Raw genomic sequence first — 20,717 nt, 5'->3', positions numbered from 1 at the left:
ATTACTACACCCCACAACAGAGCCATCAGCATCCCAGGATCTTACAGCTGCACCTCCAGAAATGTGATATACCTCATCCAGTGCACCAAATGCCCTGATGGAAAATACGTGGGGAGACCAAACAACAACTGCGCACCAGAACGAACGCACACCGAACATCTATCAAAGGCAGGGATACCCAATTACCGGTGGGGGCACATTTCTCACAAGAAAACCACTCTTTCTCCAATCTTGCAGTCCTGATCCTCAAAGGAAACTTGCAAAACACTTCCCAGAGACGAGCCTATGAACTCCACTTCATCAACCTCCTGGATACTAAAAATCATGGACTAAATATAGACATTGGATTTATGACACATTATATATTATATTACCTGCCTGACATCTGACTCCCCAGGTATCTCTCTACTATCATCCCCCTTCTCTCTCTTCCCCCCCACAGCCTGTCTCTCACCCATTGACTCCTCAATCTACATTTTCACTGACTACCTGTCTTGTGTGCAGCCCAGCCCAGCCCCTGGCATCTTTACTTTTCATCCCATCCAGGAAGAGCACACAACAACTACTGAAACTTCCTTAGCCTGACGAAGGATTTTTGAACCCGAAAGCTTGCTTAATAATTATTTTCCAACTATTTGGGTTGGTCTAATAAAAGATATCAAATTCACCCAAGGAACCTTGTCTTCTTAAAGTCCAGGAAGATGACATCCACCCCAAACACCCTCGTCCAGGGACTTTGTGACCTGATCATAAAAAAAAAAAACAGGTTAGTCAGGCAGGACCTACCCTCAACGAGCCCATATTGGTTACCCCTGAGCATTACCTCCCCTGCTAGGCCCTTGCAGATGTACTCCTTGATAATTTTCTTAAAGGTCTTTCCAAGGACCAAGGTAATTGCCGGGGTCCTCCTTTCTCCCCTTCTTGTAAATGGGGACCCCATTGGCCCTTTTCCAATTCTCTGGTACCTGGCCAGTGCCCCACAAGTGCTCATATTGCTGTGCCAGGGGCCTTACTATGACCCCCACCAATTCCCTCAGCACCTTCAATGAAGACCTACTGATTTAAACATGTCCAGCCCCTACAAAAATTCCCTAACTAGGTCATCCCTGACCCTAGGCATGGCGGTGCCTCCCCTGGGTCTATCCGCAGTTCTAGTAGGTGAGATGTCCCAGTCCCTGTTCAGGAATATGGAGGCAAAGAATTCGTTAAAGAGGTCAGCTTTTTTGTTTGCTGCAGTCACCAGATTGCCAAGCCTATCCTGTAGGTGCCCCATTTTACCCAGTGCCTTCTTCTTACTTCCTACTTCTTACTTCTTCTTACTTCTTACTGGTGGCAATGGATGGTGGAAAAGCGGACTGGTCTGGTATCCTCCAGCCAGCTCAGGTGGTGGAGTGAGGAGCGCTGTGAAGCTGGGCGAGGTGCTGGCCCCGTGACAAATTCAGGTGGGCTGGAGGACATGGATGGGGTGGGGACCACCATCACACAGGACCTGGTCGACAAAGGCAAGGGCCAGGGTAGGGAATGGGAGGTAGGGAAGATTTCACCTCCTGGACAAGATGGCAGGGGCAAGTCCTGCCTGACCAACCTGGTTGCCTTTTATGATGAGATGACGGGGTCTTCTGGATATGGGAAGAGCAGTGGATGTGATGTACCTTGACTTCAGCAAGGCTTTCAGTATGGCCTCCCATTACATTCTTGCATGCCAGCTAAAGAAATATGGTTTGGGTGAATGGTCTGTAAGGTGGTTATAAAACTTGCTGGATCATTGGGCTTGGAGGGTAGCAGTCAATGGCTCAATGTCTAGTTGACAGCCAGTATCAAGTGAAGTGCTCCAAGGGTCAGTCCTGGAGTCGGTTTTGTTCAGTATCTTCATCAGTGACCTGGAACATGGGATGGAGTGCATGCTAAGCAAGTTTGCAGATGATACCAAGCTGGGGAGAGTAGTAAATATACTGGAGGGTAGGGCTAGGATTCAGAGAGACCTAGACAACTTGCAGGGCTGGACCAAAAGAAATCTCATGAGGTTCAATAAGGACAAGTGCAAATTCCTGCACTTTGGAAGGTACAATCCCATACACTCTTACAGGCTGAAGACTGACTGGCTAAGCAGCAGCTCTTTGAAAAAGGACTTGTGGGTAACAGTGGAAAAGAAGCTGAATTGGAGCCAAAAATGTGCCCTTGTTGTGAAGAAGGCTAATGGCAGCGTGGGCTGTACTATTAGAAGTATTGCCTGCAGATCAAGGAAAGCGATTATCCCCCTCTATTCAGCACTGGCGAGGCCACATCTGGAGTCCCGTGTCTAGTTTTGGGCTCCCCACTACAGAAAGGATGTGGACAAATTGAATAGAGTGCATCAGAGGTCAATGAAAATGGTTCAGGCGGTCAGGCCTGTTGACACTGGATTTGGAACCAGCAGCGATACCTTTGTTCCAGGCGGGCTCAACCCTTAGACCGACCACAACACCTGCTAGTCAATAATAGGTGAATTTATTGATAAAGAGTATGAACAAAAAAGCAATAATACAAACAACCAAACAATTCTGTACCTACCAATCCTAAGGCTGTCATCATAGTCCAGGTACATCTGGTCAGGATGCAGGCTCAACTCTGAGGCTCTCTCTTTTAGGTGTCAGCAATCTGGAGGTGGGATGCCTAGGCCCACAGCCCACCTCCAGTGGGGTGCATGAGATGGGCTACTGGTATGCCCTCAGTTCATGGTGACCCCGGGGACCCTTCCCAGGGGCACAGGGATGGGGACTCCTCTCAGGGAGCAAAACAGGGAGGGAAGAGAGGGATGGATAAGACAAAGGGAGGGACCCGCTGTTAATCTCAAGTCTTTGCTTTTGTATTCTCCTTCCCCCTAGATGACTCCTGATGATTCTTCACCTGTGGCTATCTCTGGTTGGTTGTCTCTCTGTGATCCACATAGCCTTCCAGGCCTTCTCCTAACTTGGTCTGTTCCCCCAAAACCAGGACTTAGCCCCCCACTGCTCTCTGAGGCCTTGTTGCTGGTGTCACTTATCTTGTGTTATGGGACAGTATGGTACATACTCCCTTTGCTTCCCAGGCTGTTGTCTAGACTGTCCTTGTTATGTTAGACAATGGGTCTGCCTTGAAGGTTGTGATCTCGTGTTATGGAAAGCCCCCCCTTTTATTCTCAGGCTCTGTCCATCCATTGGCCTTGTTGTGCTACAGAGCCCAGAGCCATGAGAAGCTGTGTGTGTGTCTCCCAAGCTCTTTAGAAATCCATCTAACCCTGCTGCCCATCTTGACCCCTTATAATGCATATATCTATACCTATAAGCCAATTCCCAAAAAATAGGCCTTTAAATATCATTTCTAAGCCAACCTATGCCCTCCTTGAAGATATATCTTCACACTATACTAGAGCATAATCACTGGCATCACCTGGAATGTCCATGAGATTTGTGGGGAACTCCACTAGTCATCCCAGGAAAAGTATGACGACATTCATGGTCACAGGCTCCAACAGGCTGGACACTGTGATGAACACTTAACCATTGTTTAAATGTCACCCATACACCCAATAATACAGAGGTCCTTGACTTTAGGAAAGCTGACTTTGACAAGTTCAGGAGGCTTGTTGGTGAGGCCCTACAGGACCATGACCGTAAGGGGAGGGGAGATCAGGAAGAGTGGTTGCTCCTCAAGGGAGAGATCCTTGATGCACAAGCTCAGGCTATTCCATCTTGGAGGAAAGGCAGCAAAAGGGCACAGCAACCCCCTTGGCTCTCCAGGGACCTAGCAGACCTCCTGCGGCTAAAAAGAAAGGCCTACAAAGGATGGAGGATGGGATCCACCTCCAAGGAGTAATATTCCTCACTAGTCCAGTCCTGCAGGGAGCAAACCAGGAAAGCCAAGGCTGCAACTGAACTCCAACTAGCTACAAGTATCAAGGACAATTAAAAAGTCCTTTTTCAGATATGTGGGGAGTCAGAGCAAGGGCAATACTGAACCCCTGCTAAACCAGATGGGACAACTGACAACTGACGCCCAGGAAAAAGCCAACCTATTAAATGGGTACTTTACACCGGTCTTTCATCACTCCCATGGGACACCACCCGAGTCTCCAGAATCTGGAATAGACTCCCCCCAGAAGTGGTGCAAGCCCTACTCAGAACACATTCAAAAAGCGTTTGGATGATTATCTTGCTGGGGTGTGTTGGGTATTGACCAGATATGAGTGCATGCCTTTACACTCAGCTGACATTCACTGGCCCTCTGAGGGGTGCTCACAGCCTTTGGTTGGTCTAGGTGGGGCTCTTATGCTCGCTCTCTTCCTTCCTGCCACGACTTTGATGTTGAAAGGATTTTTCTTTGATTTTGTTGGAGATGTTAACAAAAGGGAGGTGGTGAGTACCTCGCCTCCACCTTGACCGACCGCCAGTTGCCGCCCTGGTTCCCAAGGCCACGAACAGAGGGAATGGCTAAATGATTGGTCTGGAGAGGTTCCATTCTTTCTTTTTGTTCATTTATTGTTAAGACATCTATGGGAACGTTATTCTCCAGTGATTGGATCCCACTCATTCCTTCGGACTGATTTCGAAGCTTCTCCTGGTGTCAGCTTCCCTGCACCTCCTGGCAGGCTGGGGAGTTCACTTTTCCCCTCTGGGCTGATTGCCGCCTCTCCTAGCTTAATTGGCAGTGTGTAGCCATTTAACAAGCAAAAGAAAAAAAAATGCTTCAGTGAAATAGAAATGGTGGAGTGTGGGTGGGGACTGCTTCCTCCGCCCTCTTTCCTCAGCCAGCCCTGGCTTTCTCTTTCCTTGGTTTTTGAGCTGCAGTGCTCTTGGGGAGGCAGGGATTCGTTCCCAGCTCTATTTAGAAGGTTCTCTGCTTCACTATCAATTTTTCCTCCTTGCTGCAACTGCACCTATCCTAATTGGTGGCCGGCGGCGATTAATCAGCGTTCCCCACATAAGCAAAATAAATGGAATCAGCTGCTCTGGAGCATCCACCCTCTTTTATCTCTCTCTTTCCTTGTCTTTCTTTTATTTTCCTTTCTCTTTCACATCTTTAGTGAAGGACTCTCGGCACCCTGGAGTCCGATGGGGTGCTTACCCAGCTCCCAGGGCATCAGTCTAGCGCTGGGCACTCCCAGCCTCCATTGTGCCTGAGTTTTTCTGTCTTTGCCTTCTCTCCCACTTTTCCTCTGCCCCCGGCTCCTGGATATTGCCCTGGGTGCTGATTGGCACCAATCCACCCCACCTGCCAAGAATAAAACTGGGATGGGGCACACTGGGAGCTCCTGCCACAACATGGAGATCCTGTTCTGGCATGGTCGGTGACCCTGGCTAGGGGAGCATCCCAGGTGAGTATCCTCCAGCTCCTCACAGGGTGATATGACCCCAGCTGACTTCCTGCCCTTTAGGCAAGAGGCTGGATCCAATGATCTCGCAAGGTCCCTTCCAGCCCTAATATCTATGAAATCTATGAGATTAGCAGGAGTCAGTCTGGGTGAGAAGGAGCCATAAAGTCAAGTGATTCTCCCAGGGCTGCCTAGATAGAAGTGCTGCTACCATGGGCAGACATTTTACTTTGAACTTTGGGTGGAGCAGGAATCAAAGCAGGGAGTGACTGAACCACTATACCCCCTGCCCCCAGGTCCCTCCTAGCCCTGTCAGTGACCCTCACTCCAAGCCCATAGACATTTACCCCACTCACACCCATGAGTTCTGTTCACTCCCAACTCACAGTCCCCTTCTGTCCACCCCCAGGCCTCTCTTGTTCCACGGTGAAGGCCCAAACAGGCCACACCCACCCCCAGCAGCTTGGGCTGAAGTTAGTGTCTAGCAGGCCAGAGGTGGTTGAGGGAGAGATGGAAAAGGACCACACAGGGCATACAATTCCAGGTGGGAGCTGTGATGAAAGGAAATCCAACCTCCATATGTCCATGCCCACACACACCTGTCCCCCATCCATCCCTTCTCTGCATCCAACTCTGAGTGTGTGCAACATCCAAAAATGGGAAGGAGCCATACGGTGTCTAACCCCAATTTAGCATAAAGAAATTAGGCTGGACAGGTTCAGAGGACTAGCCTGTGATTCCTCAGAACTTTCTTCTTCCCTTTCCTGAAGGTGGCCACACCAGAAACTTCTCTCTCTCCTCTCCTACAGCTGTGGTCAGCTATGCTGTGGTTGGCTTGTACTATTCAGACCTGACAAAAAAGGTGTGCATTTGAAAGCTTGTCTAACTCCATCCCAACGATGCAGTTGGCCCAATGAGAGAGATTGTTCTACACAATGCTTGCCTCTGGCATTGTTTCTGGACCCTCCCTCTGACACAACTAATAATACAGGCAGTCCTCGGACTTACAACTCAATTGGCTCCTGAGAACCACATCTTAAGTCAAAATGTTGTAACTCAGAACCAATTTTCTCATAAGAAGCAATGTTATAAATGAGGGATTGGTTCCTGAACCAAGGCCCAATACCCTATTTTCACCAAAAATACTGCAGAGTTTTGTACTTGATCAATTATAGATGAGTAATATAGCTACATTAATGTATTTCTATTGTAAATAGCAATCATATAGATTTGGAAGGACTTGTTTGAGATGACTTTGCTGGACTTTTTGAAGGGTTCTTGGCTGGAGTCTTCTCAGGAATCCTGGCTGCAGGTTTTTCTGGAGTCTTGTCTGCTTTCTTAAAGAAAGTGTCCAAGGAAGTTTGGACAGATGTTCTCCAGGGAAATGAGCGACGCAGTGAACTTGTTCGCGGGCGTGGCATCACATTGGATCAAGCGTTGTAAAGTCAAAACTGACATCATAAGGTTGAAACAGGGTGTCAATTTATAAACATTGTAAGTGCAAAACGTTGTAACTCAAAAGTTTGTAAGTCAATGACTTCCTGTACAGCCATATTTCCATTTTTTAAGTCATTGTGGGCAATCCCTTGATTTGAGGATGATCTCTACCATGGCTCATTGATGGATCTTGAGATGGCTTGAGAAGCCAATCCTTGAGACGTGCATCCATCTGCAGAAGTTGCAGGTCTTTCTGCTGGGTAGAGAAGGCTGTAGGCCATGATTTCTCTCCTTTTCCTCTCTCTGCTCTCTCTACTCTGCTTGAAGGGCAAGACACTAGCTCAAAATGGACTGCTGGTTGGTTGAGGTTGTAGTGCTGTTAGCTACAAATGTCCAACTCGGGATCCTTAAAATTCTGATTTATTAGGTGGATTGAAACACTGTAATGAAGTTAAATCATAAACCTTGGGGCTGGTCCCCACACACACACACATGCACACACATACAGTAGCAAGCTACAAGAGTCAGGTATACCTATCCCACAGGCGCTGGAGTCTGCCATCAATGGCCAGTCGAGGCTTCTTTCAGCATGGTGTGATCCTCCAGAAGGGGGTCACCGGCTGGTCCTTCTGGCTGGACAGGTCGGGTGCTGGTCGAGTTGGAGAACAAGAGGGTGCCATGGCATCTGTCAGCCCCAGGGGTCGTCCGCATGTATGTGCAGGTTTGGGAGTCCATTGATGAATTTTGAATAGGGCTCTGGGAGCAGACGATCTGGAGATTTTCAGCCCAAAAGTTGGTCCCCGGCGTTGATTAACTCAGACCAGGGCTTCTAGCCCTTGATCAGTGACATTTAGAGATGTCCCGGTTGCTACGTTGTCTTCTATTGATTTCTTCCGTTGGTTGATCTGCAGTTTCCTTAGGTGTTAATTGGTGTTAATTGCTGTCTGCTACCATGTTACACATTCAATTGCTGATTCACTCGCTCTTTCAGGGGCCAGCCTGATACAGGGAAGGGCAGTTTAACTCCTGCCCTTGTTAACATTGTTACTAAACACATTTATAGTTAAAAGTTGAAAGGTGAGGAGTATAAAATATAAGCTACAAATGCCATGGCACACAAATAGATAAAAATACCAAAATACAAGGGGAGATATAAAATGCACACTTACAAATTTTAAAACACAATTCCTTATCTTAAAGTGAAAGAAAGAGGAAGGAAGAAAAGGTAGAAGAGGAAAAACATATCCAAGGAGGGGAGAGCAACTGCAGGCAAGAGGAAAAGGGGCTTTCAGCTACAGTGCTATTGGGTTTAGTTGGCAGCCAGCTAGCCAGCTCCTCCCAATTCTTGAGGTATACTCTCAATGTGGCTTTGTAGCATTTCCTCTGGCCATGACATCCCAGGCTGTTACTAAGCTAGGAATAGAGCAGTTGTTAGGAGAGTTGAAACAAATCTGCATCTACACACAATGTCTGTTCCAGCAAAGCTGGTGCTTGAGGATCATCAACTCAATACTAGTAACACTGGCATCAACAAGGAAGTTGGTGTTTGTGTGCTAATCTGTCCATTTGATGGAGTCTGTCCATTTGATGGAGGATTTTATGGAGGCATTGCTGGTGGTACCTCTTCAGGGTCTTGAGATGATTGTTATAGGTCAACCATTTTTCACATCTATAGAGGAAAGTAGAGATGATAACTGGATTGTAGACCTGAATCTTGGTGTCTTTTCTGGAAACTATAATCAGTAAAAGGCACACAAAAGCAATTTCCCAAAGGAGGCACTAGCCCGCCAGAGCCTGTACTGGATCTCCTCATCAGAATGATCTAGACAAATTGGAGGATTAAGCCTAAAGAAATTTCATGAGATTCAACAAGGATAAGTGCAAATTCCTGCACTTAGGACACAACAGTCTCATGCACCAGTACAGTCTAGGGGGTGACTGGCTGGGTAGCAGCTCTGCAGAAAAGGACCTGGGGGTTACAGTGGGCAATAAGCTGAATATGAGCGAGCAGTGTGTCCTTGTGAGGCCACATCTGGAGTCCTGTGTCCAGCTTTAGGTCCCCCACTACAGAAAGGATGTGGACAGATTGGAGAGAATCCAGTGGAGGGCAACAAAACTGGTGAGGTGGCTGGGGCACATGACTTATGAGGAACGACTGAGAGAACTGGACTTATTTAGTCCAGAGATGAGGAGACTGAGAAGGGACTGTCTTAATAGCAGCTTTCAGCTCCCTGAACCAGGGTTGCAAAGAAGATGGAGCTGGACTGTTCCCAGTGGTGGCAGATGACTGAACAAGGAGCAATGTTCTCAAGCTGCAGCAAGGGAAGTTTAGTTTAGATCGGGGCAGGCAATTATTTCAGCTGGAGGGCTGCTTAACAAGTTTTGGCAAGCTGTCAAGGGCCACAAGTGTAGACCCACCCCTTTACAGGTGCCCAACCCCCTGGTCTCCATCTTAGGATCCAAAAATCCCACCCGCTAACCCTTGACCTTTGCCACTGGACATCCCTCCCCTTGCCCCCAGAAGTACTACTTTTAGGAAGGAGGTTTGCCATCTTGGAACCAGAAAAAAAACAAATTATATACTAAAAATCAAACATTAACAATAACACATTTTAATACAGGTTTCCCTCACTTTATACAGATTCTGTATGCGCAAATTCAATCTTACGTGTTGCCTCTTTTTATACCAAAAATTTGTTATATGTGAGGTAAATTAACTTTTTATGCAATCAGTGTCGTGGAAGCCCACATCTGCTTTGTGCAGTGCATTGTGGGAGTGATGCACACCAAAACATAGTCTCCTGCGTGGATCTGTGCTCCTCGCTCGTCTGTGATGTGTTTCTATAGTTGTCATCCCCATTATGATAGTGCCCTGTCTGCTGTTGGAGAGTACCAAAATTGTCTTGTAAAAGAGGTAGAAATGAGTCTGGGGATTCCTATTCGTTACATTGTAAAGTGGATTCCCTCCATGTGAACTCGTTTTTCAGGAACGCATATACAGCATAAAGCAAGGGAAACCTGTATTGTTTTTTAAAGTATTTTTGTCCTGATGTGTGTGTTTGTGTGGTGTATGTAGAGGTGACTGCGTAATAGCTCAAAATGAGGTCTTATTTTTGTATGTTGTAGGGGAGTGTGGAGGTGTGTGGGGGTAGGGAGGGGTTGGTATGGGGTTTATGGGGGGTTGTTCACATGTGTGTATGGATGTGTGGGGATGTGGGTAGGTATGGGTCTTCTTGGGGGCTGTAGGGTATGTGGAGGGGGAGGGTCTCTGGGGGGTATGTGGGAGTGGGGTTTGTATGGGGGATTATGGATGTGTATGTGGTGGGGTGTGTGCACATAGCACTGAGCGGGGCTGCCCCCAGAGGCACGCAGGTGTGTGTGGAGGGGTGCTGTGTGGGGGGGAGGGTGTGGGGTTTGTGGGGAAGGGTTTGGGTGGGTGCAGTGTTTGTGGGGTGTGTGATTGTGTGTGGGGGAGGCTGTGGTTGTGGGGTTTGCAAGGGAGGGTTTTTGGATATGGTGGGATGTACATGGGAGCCCCATGCATGCCCCTGAGCCAGTCAGCACCTGCCCCTACCCCACAACAGCCTGGAGCCCAGAGCCTGTGAGCCCTGCAGCGCCTCCCCACCACCACAAGCACCACGCAGCCCCAATGCATGCTCCAAACTCACTCCTGCCAGAGCGTACAGCACACCCTGCCACCCCCGGGGCATGCAGCAGAGCTGGGGTGGCTTCATAGATGGACTGCTTTTCTTGGCAGCCCAGGTGGCGGTGGCTCCTTCTGGCTGCTGCTGCTACAGATCCCGCCCAGAGGTACCAGCCCCACATGGGCTCTGGGCAGCTTTCTGCAGCAGGGAGCTGCTGGCAGTGGGAGAGGGAAAGGCCACTTTTCCCCCCACACTGAGCAACAGCTTCTGTCTGACACTGCTGCTGCTGAGCCTGAGTGAGGGAGCATAGGGCACATGGGGTTGGGGGTCTGCAGCGTGGGTCCCCACTGGTACCTTGGGGCTGGGGCCAGTGGCACCAGCAGCCAGAAGGAGCCACCTGCCACCTGGGCTACCAGTCTCGCTGAGGAGCCACCCCAGCTCTGCTGCATAACTAGGTGGCAGCAGGACGTGCCACAGCTGAGCTGTGCCTAGGCCAGGTAAAACTGAGGGACCTGCCATAGGCTGGACAAAGACCTGCTGCAGGCTGGATCCAGCCCAAGAGCCACATTTTGCCCACCCCGGGGTAGATATTAGGAAGAATTTCTCACTAGGAGGGTAGCAAAACACTGAAACAGGTTACCCAGAGAGGTGGTGGAAGCTCCATCCTTAGGGGTTTTCAAAACCTGGCTAGACAAAACCTTGGCTGGGATAACCTAGTTGGGGCCGGTCTTGCTTTGAGGGCGGGGGGACTAGATCCGACCTCCCGAGGTCCCTTCCAGCCCTCATTTTCTGTGATTCTGCAATAGAAGCGGTGTTTGACTGCCTCTAGGGCCTTGTCCTCAATGGTAATTTGGGGAGTGGGGGGGTCACATCTATGGCCTGGTGTTAGGCTGATAGAGCACATCAGTCTTCTTGAAAATGTGTTCAGTATGAGTTTGTAACAGTGCAAAGACAGCCCTGTTTCTTTGATGTTACTAAGTTGCAAGTCCAGGGGAGAGTCAGGTCAGGGACAGTGCAAAGTTAATTACTTAGTAAACACAGTTGGGAAGGGGATTGCACCCAGGGGAATATTAACTGATTAGGAGCCAGCAGCTACTTCAGTCCACAGCAAGGGGCTTTCCTTTGCCCCCTGGGGCACAGCATAGAGAGATTCAGCAGACCCAGCGCCGGAGCAGCTTGCTGATAAGACTGGTGGACTGGGTGTAGGTAACCACGGCAATCGGTGAAGTAAAGAGGTGAGGAAGAGAGGAGAAACTTACTGAGAGAAGGTCCCATGGAGAAAGGATCCGCTGGCACCGCAGGAAAGAGAAAAGAGAGCGGGACTGGAGTGGAGCCAACTGACTTGCAGGAGGGCTGCACAGCGGTGGAGGAAAGGGAGACCGCGAGCTGTGAGAACAGCCAGGGTGCTCCACAACCTGCCGGGAAGCTACTAATAAACCAATTTTCTTTTATCCTGCTTCTGGGGTGATTTATTACACCCTCTCTCTTCGGGGAATTTACTTCTTATTCTGCTATCATTCCAAAGCATGGCAGGCAAGTCCCAGGGAGAGAGATTTCATTATTCACCCCCACCCGGCCACACAGTTCATGGAAGAGGTCATAGTTTAGCCAGGTCAACCACCTACTGCACCTCCTCTCCTTCGTTTGCATTGACATAACCTCCTCTTTTCACCTTCATATGGTCTCTGTAAGGTACAACCAGTTCTCTCCATTACCAGTTCAGTCTCCCTTTCAGCATCCACTCTGTGCCTGTGTGAGACACAGGAGATTGGGCATGACAGACCTATGGTTCGATGAGACCATGCACTGGCACATGCTGGGGGCAGACAGGCTGGGCAGCAGCTCTGCAGAAAAGGACCTGGGGGTTACAGTGAACAATAAGCTGAATATGAGCCAGCAGTGTGCCCTTGTTGCCAAGAAGGCTAAGGGCATACCAGGTGGCATTGGTAGGAGCGTTGCCAGCAGATCGAAGGAAGTAATTATTCCTCTCTGTTCAGCACTGGTGAGGCCGCATCTGGAGTACTGTGTCTAGTCTTGGGGCCCCTGTTACAGAAAGGATGTGGACAAGTTGGAGAGAGTCCAGCAGAGGGCAACAATGGTGAGTTGGCTGGGGGACATGACTTGTGAGAAGCTAAGGAAACTGGGTTTATTGAGTCCGGAGAAGAGATGACGATATAGATGGGGGTAGTCCTGCTTTGAGCTGGGCTGTTCTCAGTGGTGACAGATGACAGAACAAGGAGCAATGGGCTCCAGTTGCAGCAAGGGGAATTTAGATTGGATATTAGGAAAATCTCTCTCACTAGGAGGGTAGTATAACACTGGAGGTGCAGACAGAAGTGACAATTTTCGCTTGGGCTAGTCACAGAAAGCTATAGCTCTGACCAAACAGTGCACGGCTTCAAGCAGCTTCCAAAACGGACTATTGGGTGAAAATCTGATCTCTCATCACTTGACATCTCATGCAAAGATGTTATAAAATGTAGTATCTTTTGTAAGTTGTGTCTGGGAGGCCCCAGCCTGCTGCCTTTTCAGCCTGGGAGGGGGGAAAGGAAGCAGAGGGAGTTAAGTCTGGGAGCTTTTCAGCCCCACTGAGGGTGGGGTAGGTGTATTTCAGCCTCCCCTCCCCAATGTGAGGGGGCTCCAATTAACCCACCCTACCCTTCAACAACAAAGCGCCCCAAGAATGAGCTCCCTCCACTGCTTTTCCCCCCTCCCCGTCTGAAAACAGCAGCACTGGCAGACAGCCTTGCCAGTGCTGTGGGAAACTGGTTGCAGGCTCCCAGCCTGCAGCTAGATTCCCCTCTCCCCTGGAACCAGCAGTGAACTTCTGTTTGCTCCGGGGAAAGGTTGCAACTCAGACTACTGTGCAAAAATCCTTCTGAGTTACAGCTGGGAGCTGCACTTCTGTCCACACATCCTGGAAGAGGTTAGCCAGAGAGGTGGTGGACTCTCCATCCTTGATGGTCTTTAAGACCCGGGTAGACACAGCCTTGGATGGGATGATAAAGTTCAAGTTACTCTTTACCTGAAGAAAGATGTTTTGTCATATGTGACACTGGGCTTCACCATCTGTTCCCCTCCCCGACACGTCCCCATTCTCCGATCTGCCCATGTACATGCTTAGCCATAGCCCATCCCCATGTCACACACACAGCTACCTCTGTATCATCAGAAGCCGTGCTGTCACTGAGCCACCTTTAGGCCCTATGAGAAGGAAGGGGGAAGAGCCTTTGAAGAGGGATCACCACAGATATGGAGGCCCAACCCTGACAGAGATACAAGGGAAAGGCCCCACAGCAAAGACGAACCCAGAAAGACAGGAATCGTCAGCTTGGGGACTGGCCAGGATGAAGACACCTGAGTAGGCCAGGAGGGCTGGGATTAATCAGGTTTTAGGAAAAGGGCCCAGAGACTAAAGGGTTATAACTGATTGGAACAAATCCTGTGAGGATGGAAGCAAAGCCTGAAGGATCCTTCTGAGCTTTGCTGGTTATCCCATGGGACCAGGAAGCAATTTTCTCTCTGCTCTTGCTGCTATGGATGTCAGGAGGTATTTTTCTGGCTTCCTTAGAGCCGTTGGGTGTTGACTGCAACCACGGCTGGGGATCCTGACTAGGCTGTGCCAATGCTCCTACTAGGACTTATAGCTGGAGGGTCGTGGCCCTCTACTCAGGGTCAGACTGACACTGCACTGGGGGTCAGGAAGGAGTTTTATCCCACAGTCAGATTGGTAGACAAGGCAGAAGGGGCTGCCTTCCTCCACAGCTAGCAGGGAGCATGGCCTCTACCTGGGAATCTCTCAAGAGTTTTGAATCCTAGAGAAGTGAGGCTAAGGGACCTTCAGAAGTCACCTCTAGTCCAACCCCAGCCTGCGGCAGGATCAGCCTGGTCCCAACCATCCCAGGCAAAGTCTCATCTATTATCCTTTTATAGAAGCAAGACATTGGTCACCGCAGTCCCCCTACTTCCCCTGTTGCAGGTTTGGGTGTAATGTCTTGTGTTGTGTCAGGGTTGACAGTCATACAATGAAGACGTTAGATAATAGATTTGTCTGGGCTGGTTTGGACAGCGCTGACCCTGCCTCAGGCAGGGGGTTGGACTAGATGTGACCTTGGAAGGTCCCTTCCAGCCCCATTTTTTTTACGATTTTTGAGATTTTTAAGAGCCGAGAATTCAATTGAACAGAAATGCCATTGCTTCTCCCAGCCAATGGGTTATAAACTTTGGGTAGAGCAGGAAACAAAGGAGGGTGGGGGGCAGTTGCACCAGTGCATACCCCTTAGATCCACCCCTGGCTATAGGCAAACAGAGCCAAGCTCTGGGCAGATAGGAGAGTCATGACTGCCTCTCAGAGACATACCACACATTCAAATTAAATTAAAGCTTGTTAAAAAGCAGCTACAAAAATGGGCTGTGTTTTTCAAGCAACAGTCACGTGCTAGGTTAGTCAATTGTGTGGCTGATGGCCATTTTTGTGGCAGAACCATTACTTTGCCTGTGTAGCCTGTCTAAATTTATCATGCAGTTAACCAATTAAAAGTAACATGTCCTACTCCCTTCCTGGGGCTGGGAAAGAATCCAGGATTCCGGACTCCCAGTCATCCTTGCTCAAAAACTCCCAACAAGTCTCCACTCCCTCCCCATCCCTTCGAGAGAACAAAGGCACCCCACGCTCCAAGAGCCCAGCAGTGACTCTTTTGCATCAGTTAAACTGATTTTATTTTTAAAAAGGGGGAGGGGAAAAAAATTCACCAAACCTCAAATCCACAACCCGCCAACGTCACAGAGTGAGATTTAATTTTTCTTTTCTGCACATGTGAGTTAATTTAACTGACAAACTAATAAAAGGAGTCAGGCTCTCAGGGAAGGGAAAAGGAAGGCAGGTGGCCAGGCTCCAGGGGTGGGGGTGACCCCAGGAAAGAGAAACAAAATCAAACCGGTGACCCTGATCCAAGATGAAATACTGGGGAGGGGAGGAAGTAAGGGACCCAGGCGTCCAGGCGGAGACTCAGCGAATGGTCTTGACAGGGCTCTTGAAGTTGCTAGCAGCCTGCAGCTGCAGCTGGTAAGCCATGGGGTGGATCTTGAAGCCATACAGCCTAGGAGAGAAAAAATAGTTAGTCAGATGGGGAAAGGCCTGGTCAAGCTCCCCACCCCTTCCAGCAGCTCCCCCACAAGCCAGATCTGGGCTCCCTGGGAGGCTGTAATGGGCCCTTGGTGGAAGAGAAAGGGAGAGAAAACAGGGAGGCAGATTGGCCAGTGCACCCAAGAATGGAGTCTGGTGACAGCTCCAGCTGGAGGCAGAAAGGAAAGCCTGGAGCCGGATCCCCCCCAGGCAGGGGAGAAAGCCCAGAGCCAGATTCCCAGTGGAACAGGACTTGCCCTATGGCTAAAACTGCCCCAGGGTTAGACCTGCCCTATGGCCAGGAGCCAAATCCACTTGCAAGAGACTCTGTCAATCCCAGAACACCCGGACCAGGATTGGCAGGGCCTAGGCCCCGAGGGGGTGTGGCTCCAGCCAGAGCAGCCAACGGGAGTGGGCAGGAGCGGCTCACCTAGGCACGAACTGATTAGCCGGCCGCTTGGGCCGGTACTCGGGGTGCACCATGAAGAGCATGTGGGGGAAGCCAGTGCCGAAGTAGGCGCCATCCGTGTGATGGTGGCGTGAGGACTTGGGTGTGTAGACATCCATGCACTTGGGGCAGTAGAGCTTCACCATGGCCTCGCCAGGGATGTCTGACAGCCCTGGAAGGGGGCAGGGAGAAGAATGGGAGTCAGAGAGAAACCAGATGTCCAGGTTCCTAGCCCCTACCCCACTCCAACACCTGGAGAACCCAGGCTCCCAGTCCCCCAGCTCTAACCTCCCAATCCTGACTCCTCAACCACAGAACCCACCCCCCACCAAAAGCTCTCAGCCCTGACTTTCCCCTCCTGTCCCACAGAACCCAGGCATCCAGGCTCCCAACCCAGTTTGTAGCCCACCAGCCACGCTCCCTTTCTACAGAACTCAGGCGTCCGGGCTCCCATTCCCATCTGCTCCAACACCCAAAACCTCTCTCCTCCTCCAACACCCAAAGCCTCTCTCCTCCCCCCCTTCCAGAGAACCCAGGACTTTCCCCTCCTGTCCCACAGAACCCAGGCATCCAGGCTCCCAACCCAGTTTGTAGCCCACCAGCCACACTCCCTATCTACAGAACTCAGGCGGTCCGGGCTCCCATTCCCATTTGCTCCAACACCCAAAGCCTCTCTCCTCCCCCACTTCCACAGAACCCAGGCTTCCAGGTTCCCAGCTCCCCCTACCCCCTGCACCTACCAATGGGCAGCATGGGCTGGTTCTCACAGTAGACACGGGGGCAGTAGCCAAAGTCACCCTGCTGGTACTTCTCAAGCTGGGGGAGAATAGAAAAGCTGAGAGATGTGAAGCAGGGAGAGGAGGTAGCTGATACCCTCCAGGGGGTGCCAGCAGGCTGAGGGGTGGGGGCAGAGCCAGCTCACCATCTGGGCGATGCCACGGTTGGTGAGGATGTAGCGGGCATGGATCAGGCCGTAGAGCATCTCAGCCGCCTGCTCAATGAGGTCACTCTGGTTGGGGTTGTCCTCCAGCTCTTCATCTGGGTGTGGCGGGGAGGAAAAAAGGGCCACGAGGGTTGCCAACAGGGTTGCCCCCAAGCAGGTGAGACTAACAGGGCAACCCAGGGTAACAGATCCCAGGCTAACAGGGCTGCCCGTGGTTGGGCCTAATGCGGCAGGTGCCAGGTGAGGCCTGTGCCCCTCAGACCCTTGTGCGAGGACACATACACGCGCACGCACAGCTTCTCAGCCCCCACCCCCGGTGAAAAACCCCTAAGTCTCCCCACGGTGTTTCCTTCACTAATGTATCCCGTGACTCCCTTGTGCGAGGCCCGAGCATCGTACCCCAGGCCCAGAACTCCCCACCACCTTGTGCAAGGCAGTGTGGGAGGACCATGTCCTTCTGGCACCAAAGCACACACAGCAGCTCCCCGGGCTCCAGGCTACTGGTGTTCATGAGAGCATGGCACATGCTTGCGCAAGGAGAGGAAGAAGCAAGCTACACGTAGGGCAAGGGGCAGAGGCTCAGTGCAGGGAAGCCTGCGTCATGAAACACGGCAGCACGAGAGCTCTGCCACTGGCCCTCGCACCACCGTGAGGCAGAGGCCAGCCTGGCTCCTGCCCTTGTGCAATATGCGCCCCCACTCCATGCCCTGCCCCACGTGAGACACACAGACTTGAAGCCCCATGGAGAGCCTAGCTAGGCTACATTTCACGCCAAAAGGCACCTCTACATGTGTGAAGGGGGAGGGCACAAGTGTGCAACCTGACACCGGGCCAAGTTGGAGGGGCACAGGAGGGCTGAAGGAGGCCTGGGGACCCCCAGAAGCACCCCGCCTCCCAGAGGCCCCTGCTCCATGTCATCACCTGGCTCCAAATCCAGGATCATGTCCAGAGCCTGGCGGTAGTGGGGGACCTGTTCATTCAGCCCCGTCAGGTTGAACTTGTCCTGGATGTAGTCCTCATCCACCTGAGGGAGAGAGGAAAGCAAGGCTGGGACCCAGGCTTCTGGACTTCCAGCTCTCCCCAACTTGTACCCTTCCAGCCCTCCATCCCCTCCCGGAGAACCCAGGCGCAGGGGCTCCCAGCCCCCCTGCTCTCACCTCCCACTTCCCCTTCGCTTCCCAGAGAACCCGGACGTCCTGCTCCAACTTCCCAACCTCTGCAACCTTCCAAGAACTGGGAGAGAACGCAGGTGTCTCGATTCCCAGCCCCGCCTGCTCCAACTCTACCAGGCCCCACATCCCATCCAAAGGACCCAGGCACCCGCGCCCCACTCACCTCGCAGAAGAACTCATTGCCCCGCAGGCCACAGAACCAGGAGATCCAGGAGACCTCTTCTGAGCTACTCATCTTCCCTTCCTCTGCCGGGGGAAGAAACTGTCACAACCCCACCAGCCCCTTCCCAGCCGTGTAACAAGCACAGCAGGTCTCAACCCGGAGTCTCCCAAGCCCTAGCCCAGGCAGCTCCCAGCACAGCCCCTCCCCCTCCCCACCCAGCAGTGGAGGTAAACTCCCAAGATGCAGCTGGCTCTGGGGTGGGGGCCAGGAATTCAGGCTGAGTGTAACAGGGACAGAAGCTGGGGCTGGCTAGGCGCAAAGAAGGGCAGTGCATGGAACTGACACCCCCACCCTCCACACACCAGTGCGGGAGAGCTGGGAATGACCACACGGGAGTTGGTAATGGGGACAGGAACTGTGGCTGGCTCTGGGGTGGAGCAGGGCTGGGTGTAACAGGGACAGAAGTTGTGGCTGGTGGTGGGGGGAAGCTGAGAGTCATTCCCAGCCCCTCCCATATCCCTGTACCCCACCCCATCCTCACATCTCCAAACTCAAACCCGCCTTGTGTGTACAGGAGAGGGGTAAAATTCCAGTGGGGGAGGGAGCACATACCCCTACCCCTCCCTGGCATGAAAAGAAACCCCCCGCATCAAGCCCCTCCCCCAACACCCACCTCCAGCCCCACCCCCACCTTACAGCGGGTCCCCTACACCGACAAGGGCTGCCCAGTGCCCAGCGCTCAGCTCCCAGGCCCTGTGGTCGGCCCAGCACTGCGCATGCGCCCCTGTGAACCCCCGCCCCGCGGCGCGCCTGGAGATGTAGTGCGGTAAGCGAGAGGCGCCGCGGCTCCGACTACACTTCCCAGCGGCCCCCGCGCGGCGGTTTAAAGGCCAGGAGGGGAGGACAACTTCCGTGAAGATCCCCGTCACGTGGGCGGCTGGAGGCGCTCCGCGGCCCGGGAAAGCGGCGCCCGTGGTGCATTGTGGGAAAGAGCGTGAAGGGGCGTGGAGCGGCCCCAGAGCATCATGGGAGTTGTAGTTTTCGTCTCGTCCAGGTGAGCCCGTAGAGGGGCGTGGCCTCAGCAAGGGGGCGTGGTTTTGTTTTAAAGGGCCGGGGCCGCCGAAGGCAGGCTAGCTCAAGGCGACGGAGGGGTGTGGCCACAAGGAAGGGGCGTGGCCTCCGGAGAGAGGCGTGGCTTGGATTTAAAGAGCCGGGAGCACATGGAGGCATACCAGGTTCAAAAAGAGCAGCCGAGGGGTGTGGCCTGCGGGGAAGAAGGCGTGGCTTAAAGGCCCGAGAGCAGGAGCATCCAGGCCAGAGGCGAGGCCCCTGGGGGCGTGGCTTATTTGGAAGGGGGCGTGGCGTTGCTCTAGGAGGGTGGCATTTTGAGGTTCGCCAGCGCTCCATGGCGAGGAGGAGCGTGGCCCCCCAAGGGGGCGTGGCTGCTGCGCCTCAAGTCCCACCGGGGGGGCTGTGGCATACCAGAAGGGGCGGGGCTTCACCCCCGACGCTCCGGGCAGGCCCTGTCAGGGAGCTGAGGACCAGGGACCCCAGGTCCGGGCCCCGCCCTTTACCTTCTCTCAGGCTGCTGCTGCTGCGCCGGATCAGGCCCCGGGCCACCTCCATGGCCGCCCTCTTGTCCATGGCCCCCCCCCTTATGTTAATGAGCCCCAGCCCCCGCTCATTAGCATGGTTCCTTAACTCCCTTTCTGTGTTCATATGTAAATTAAGCCAAGCTTTTAAATAGAGTTTCAACCTTCCTTCAGGCTAGGGTGATCTCAGATATTTCATGGTGTTCTTGTTCTGAATTTGAATCTGGCGTTCCTGCCCCATGGGTAGAAGTGGTCCTGCTTCCAACTGGCCCTTAGCGCCCCCCTGAAACGAGGACCTAGACGCCTGGCTTGGAGAGCAGACACCTGGCAGACCGCAGGGGGTTCTGGGCTTTATACAAATGAGCCGGGGGGTCGCCCGTCCGGATTGGCTAAGCAGCCCGGGGCAAGCGGCGGCCTCGCGCGGGAAGGGGCCGTTGCTGGGAGACAGGCGGGGAGGACTGCGCATGTGTACTAATTGCCATGGGGAACGGGGTGCTGCTGATCCGCATGCGCCGATTTCTCCTCGCTTGTCACGGGAGTGAGTGCGCCGCTGCTCTGCGTCTCCCACCCGGTTTCTGCACGCGCATGCGTAGATTCCAAATCCTTCGCCAACCACCGCGCGCATGAGCAGTCGCCTCCCCACCGTAGGTTTTTACGCATGCGCAGCAGCCCACCCGCCCTCACTTTCGCCGGGTGCTGCGCATGTGCGCGCGGCCCGGGGAAGCAGGAAGTGGGGTGGGCGGTTTGCGCAAGCTTCACGCGTCTCTATGGTGAGTGCTGCCGCGGGGGATTCTGGGGGGTGCCAGAGTCCGGCCAAGGCCTAGGGAGGGGCAGGCCCCGGGGGGGGCTTCTGATCCCCCCCAG

At 52.5% G+C, this 20,717-nt stretch overlaps 2 protein-coding genes across 2 annotated transcripts in view; one reads left to right on the top strand and one right to left on the bottom strand.

Annotated features, from left to right (window-relative positions):
• Positions 1-15,178: 15,178 nt before the first annotated feature.
• CSNK2B (casein kinase 2 beta) lies at positions 15,179-19,962 on the bottom strand. Its single transcript, XM_006036118.3, has 7 exons — positions 19,836-19,962; positions 18,262-18,344; positions 17,848-17,950; positions 16,906-17,021; positions 16,724-16,799; positions 15,966-16,155; positions 15,179-15,509 (listed from the first exon to the last, which is right to left on the bottom strand). Exons 1-7 carry the CDS (start codon positions 19,903-19,905, stop codon positions 15,419-15,421), a joined length of 729 nt encoding a protein of 242 aa, XP_006036180.2. The 5' UTR covers positions 19,906-19,962; the 3' UTR covers positions 15,179-15,418.
• Positions 19,963-20,278: 316 nt separating this feature from the next.
• The window catches only part of GPANK1 (G-patch domain and ankyrin repeats 1), a 4,920-nt gene continuing 4,481 nt past the window's right edge, over positions 20,279-20,717 (top strand). Inside the window, exon 1 of the mRNA XM_006036119.3 lies at positions 20,279-20,623. The gene's annotated coding sequence lies outside the window, so the exon portion shown is untranslated. The remainder of the gene's footprint in view (positions 20,624-20,717) is intronic.

The sequence above is a fragment of the Alligator sinensis genome, unplaced genomic scaffold (genome assembly GCF_000455745.1).
Source record: "Alligator sinensis unplaced genomic scaffold, ASM45574v1 scaffold336_1, whole genome shotgun sequence".
Classification (NCBI taxonomy): Eukaryota; Metazoa; Chordata; order Crocodylia; family Alligatoridae; genus Alligator; species Alligator sinensis.
The sequence above is the reverse complement of the archived record's forward strand: the minus strand, read 5'-3'. Positions and strand labels throughout refer to the sequence as shown.

Bases quoted from the DNA above. Each gene is read 5' to 3' on its own strand.
- CSNK2B (XM_006036118.3), bottom strand. From the start codon at position 19,905: ATGGACAAGAGGGCGGCCATGGAGGTGGCCCGGGGCCTGATCCGGCGC. The intron at 17,022-17,847 runs GTGATGACATGG...CGCCACACCCAG, and splicing joins GATCCTGGATTTGGAGCCAG to ATGAAGAGCTGGAGGACAAC. The intron at 16,156-16,723 runs GTAGGTGCAGGG...GCCCCCTTCCAG, and splicing joins CCAGCCCATGCTGCCCATTG to GGCTGTCAGACATCCCTGGC.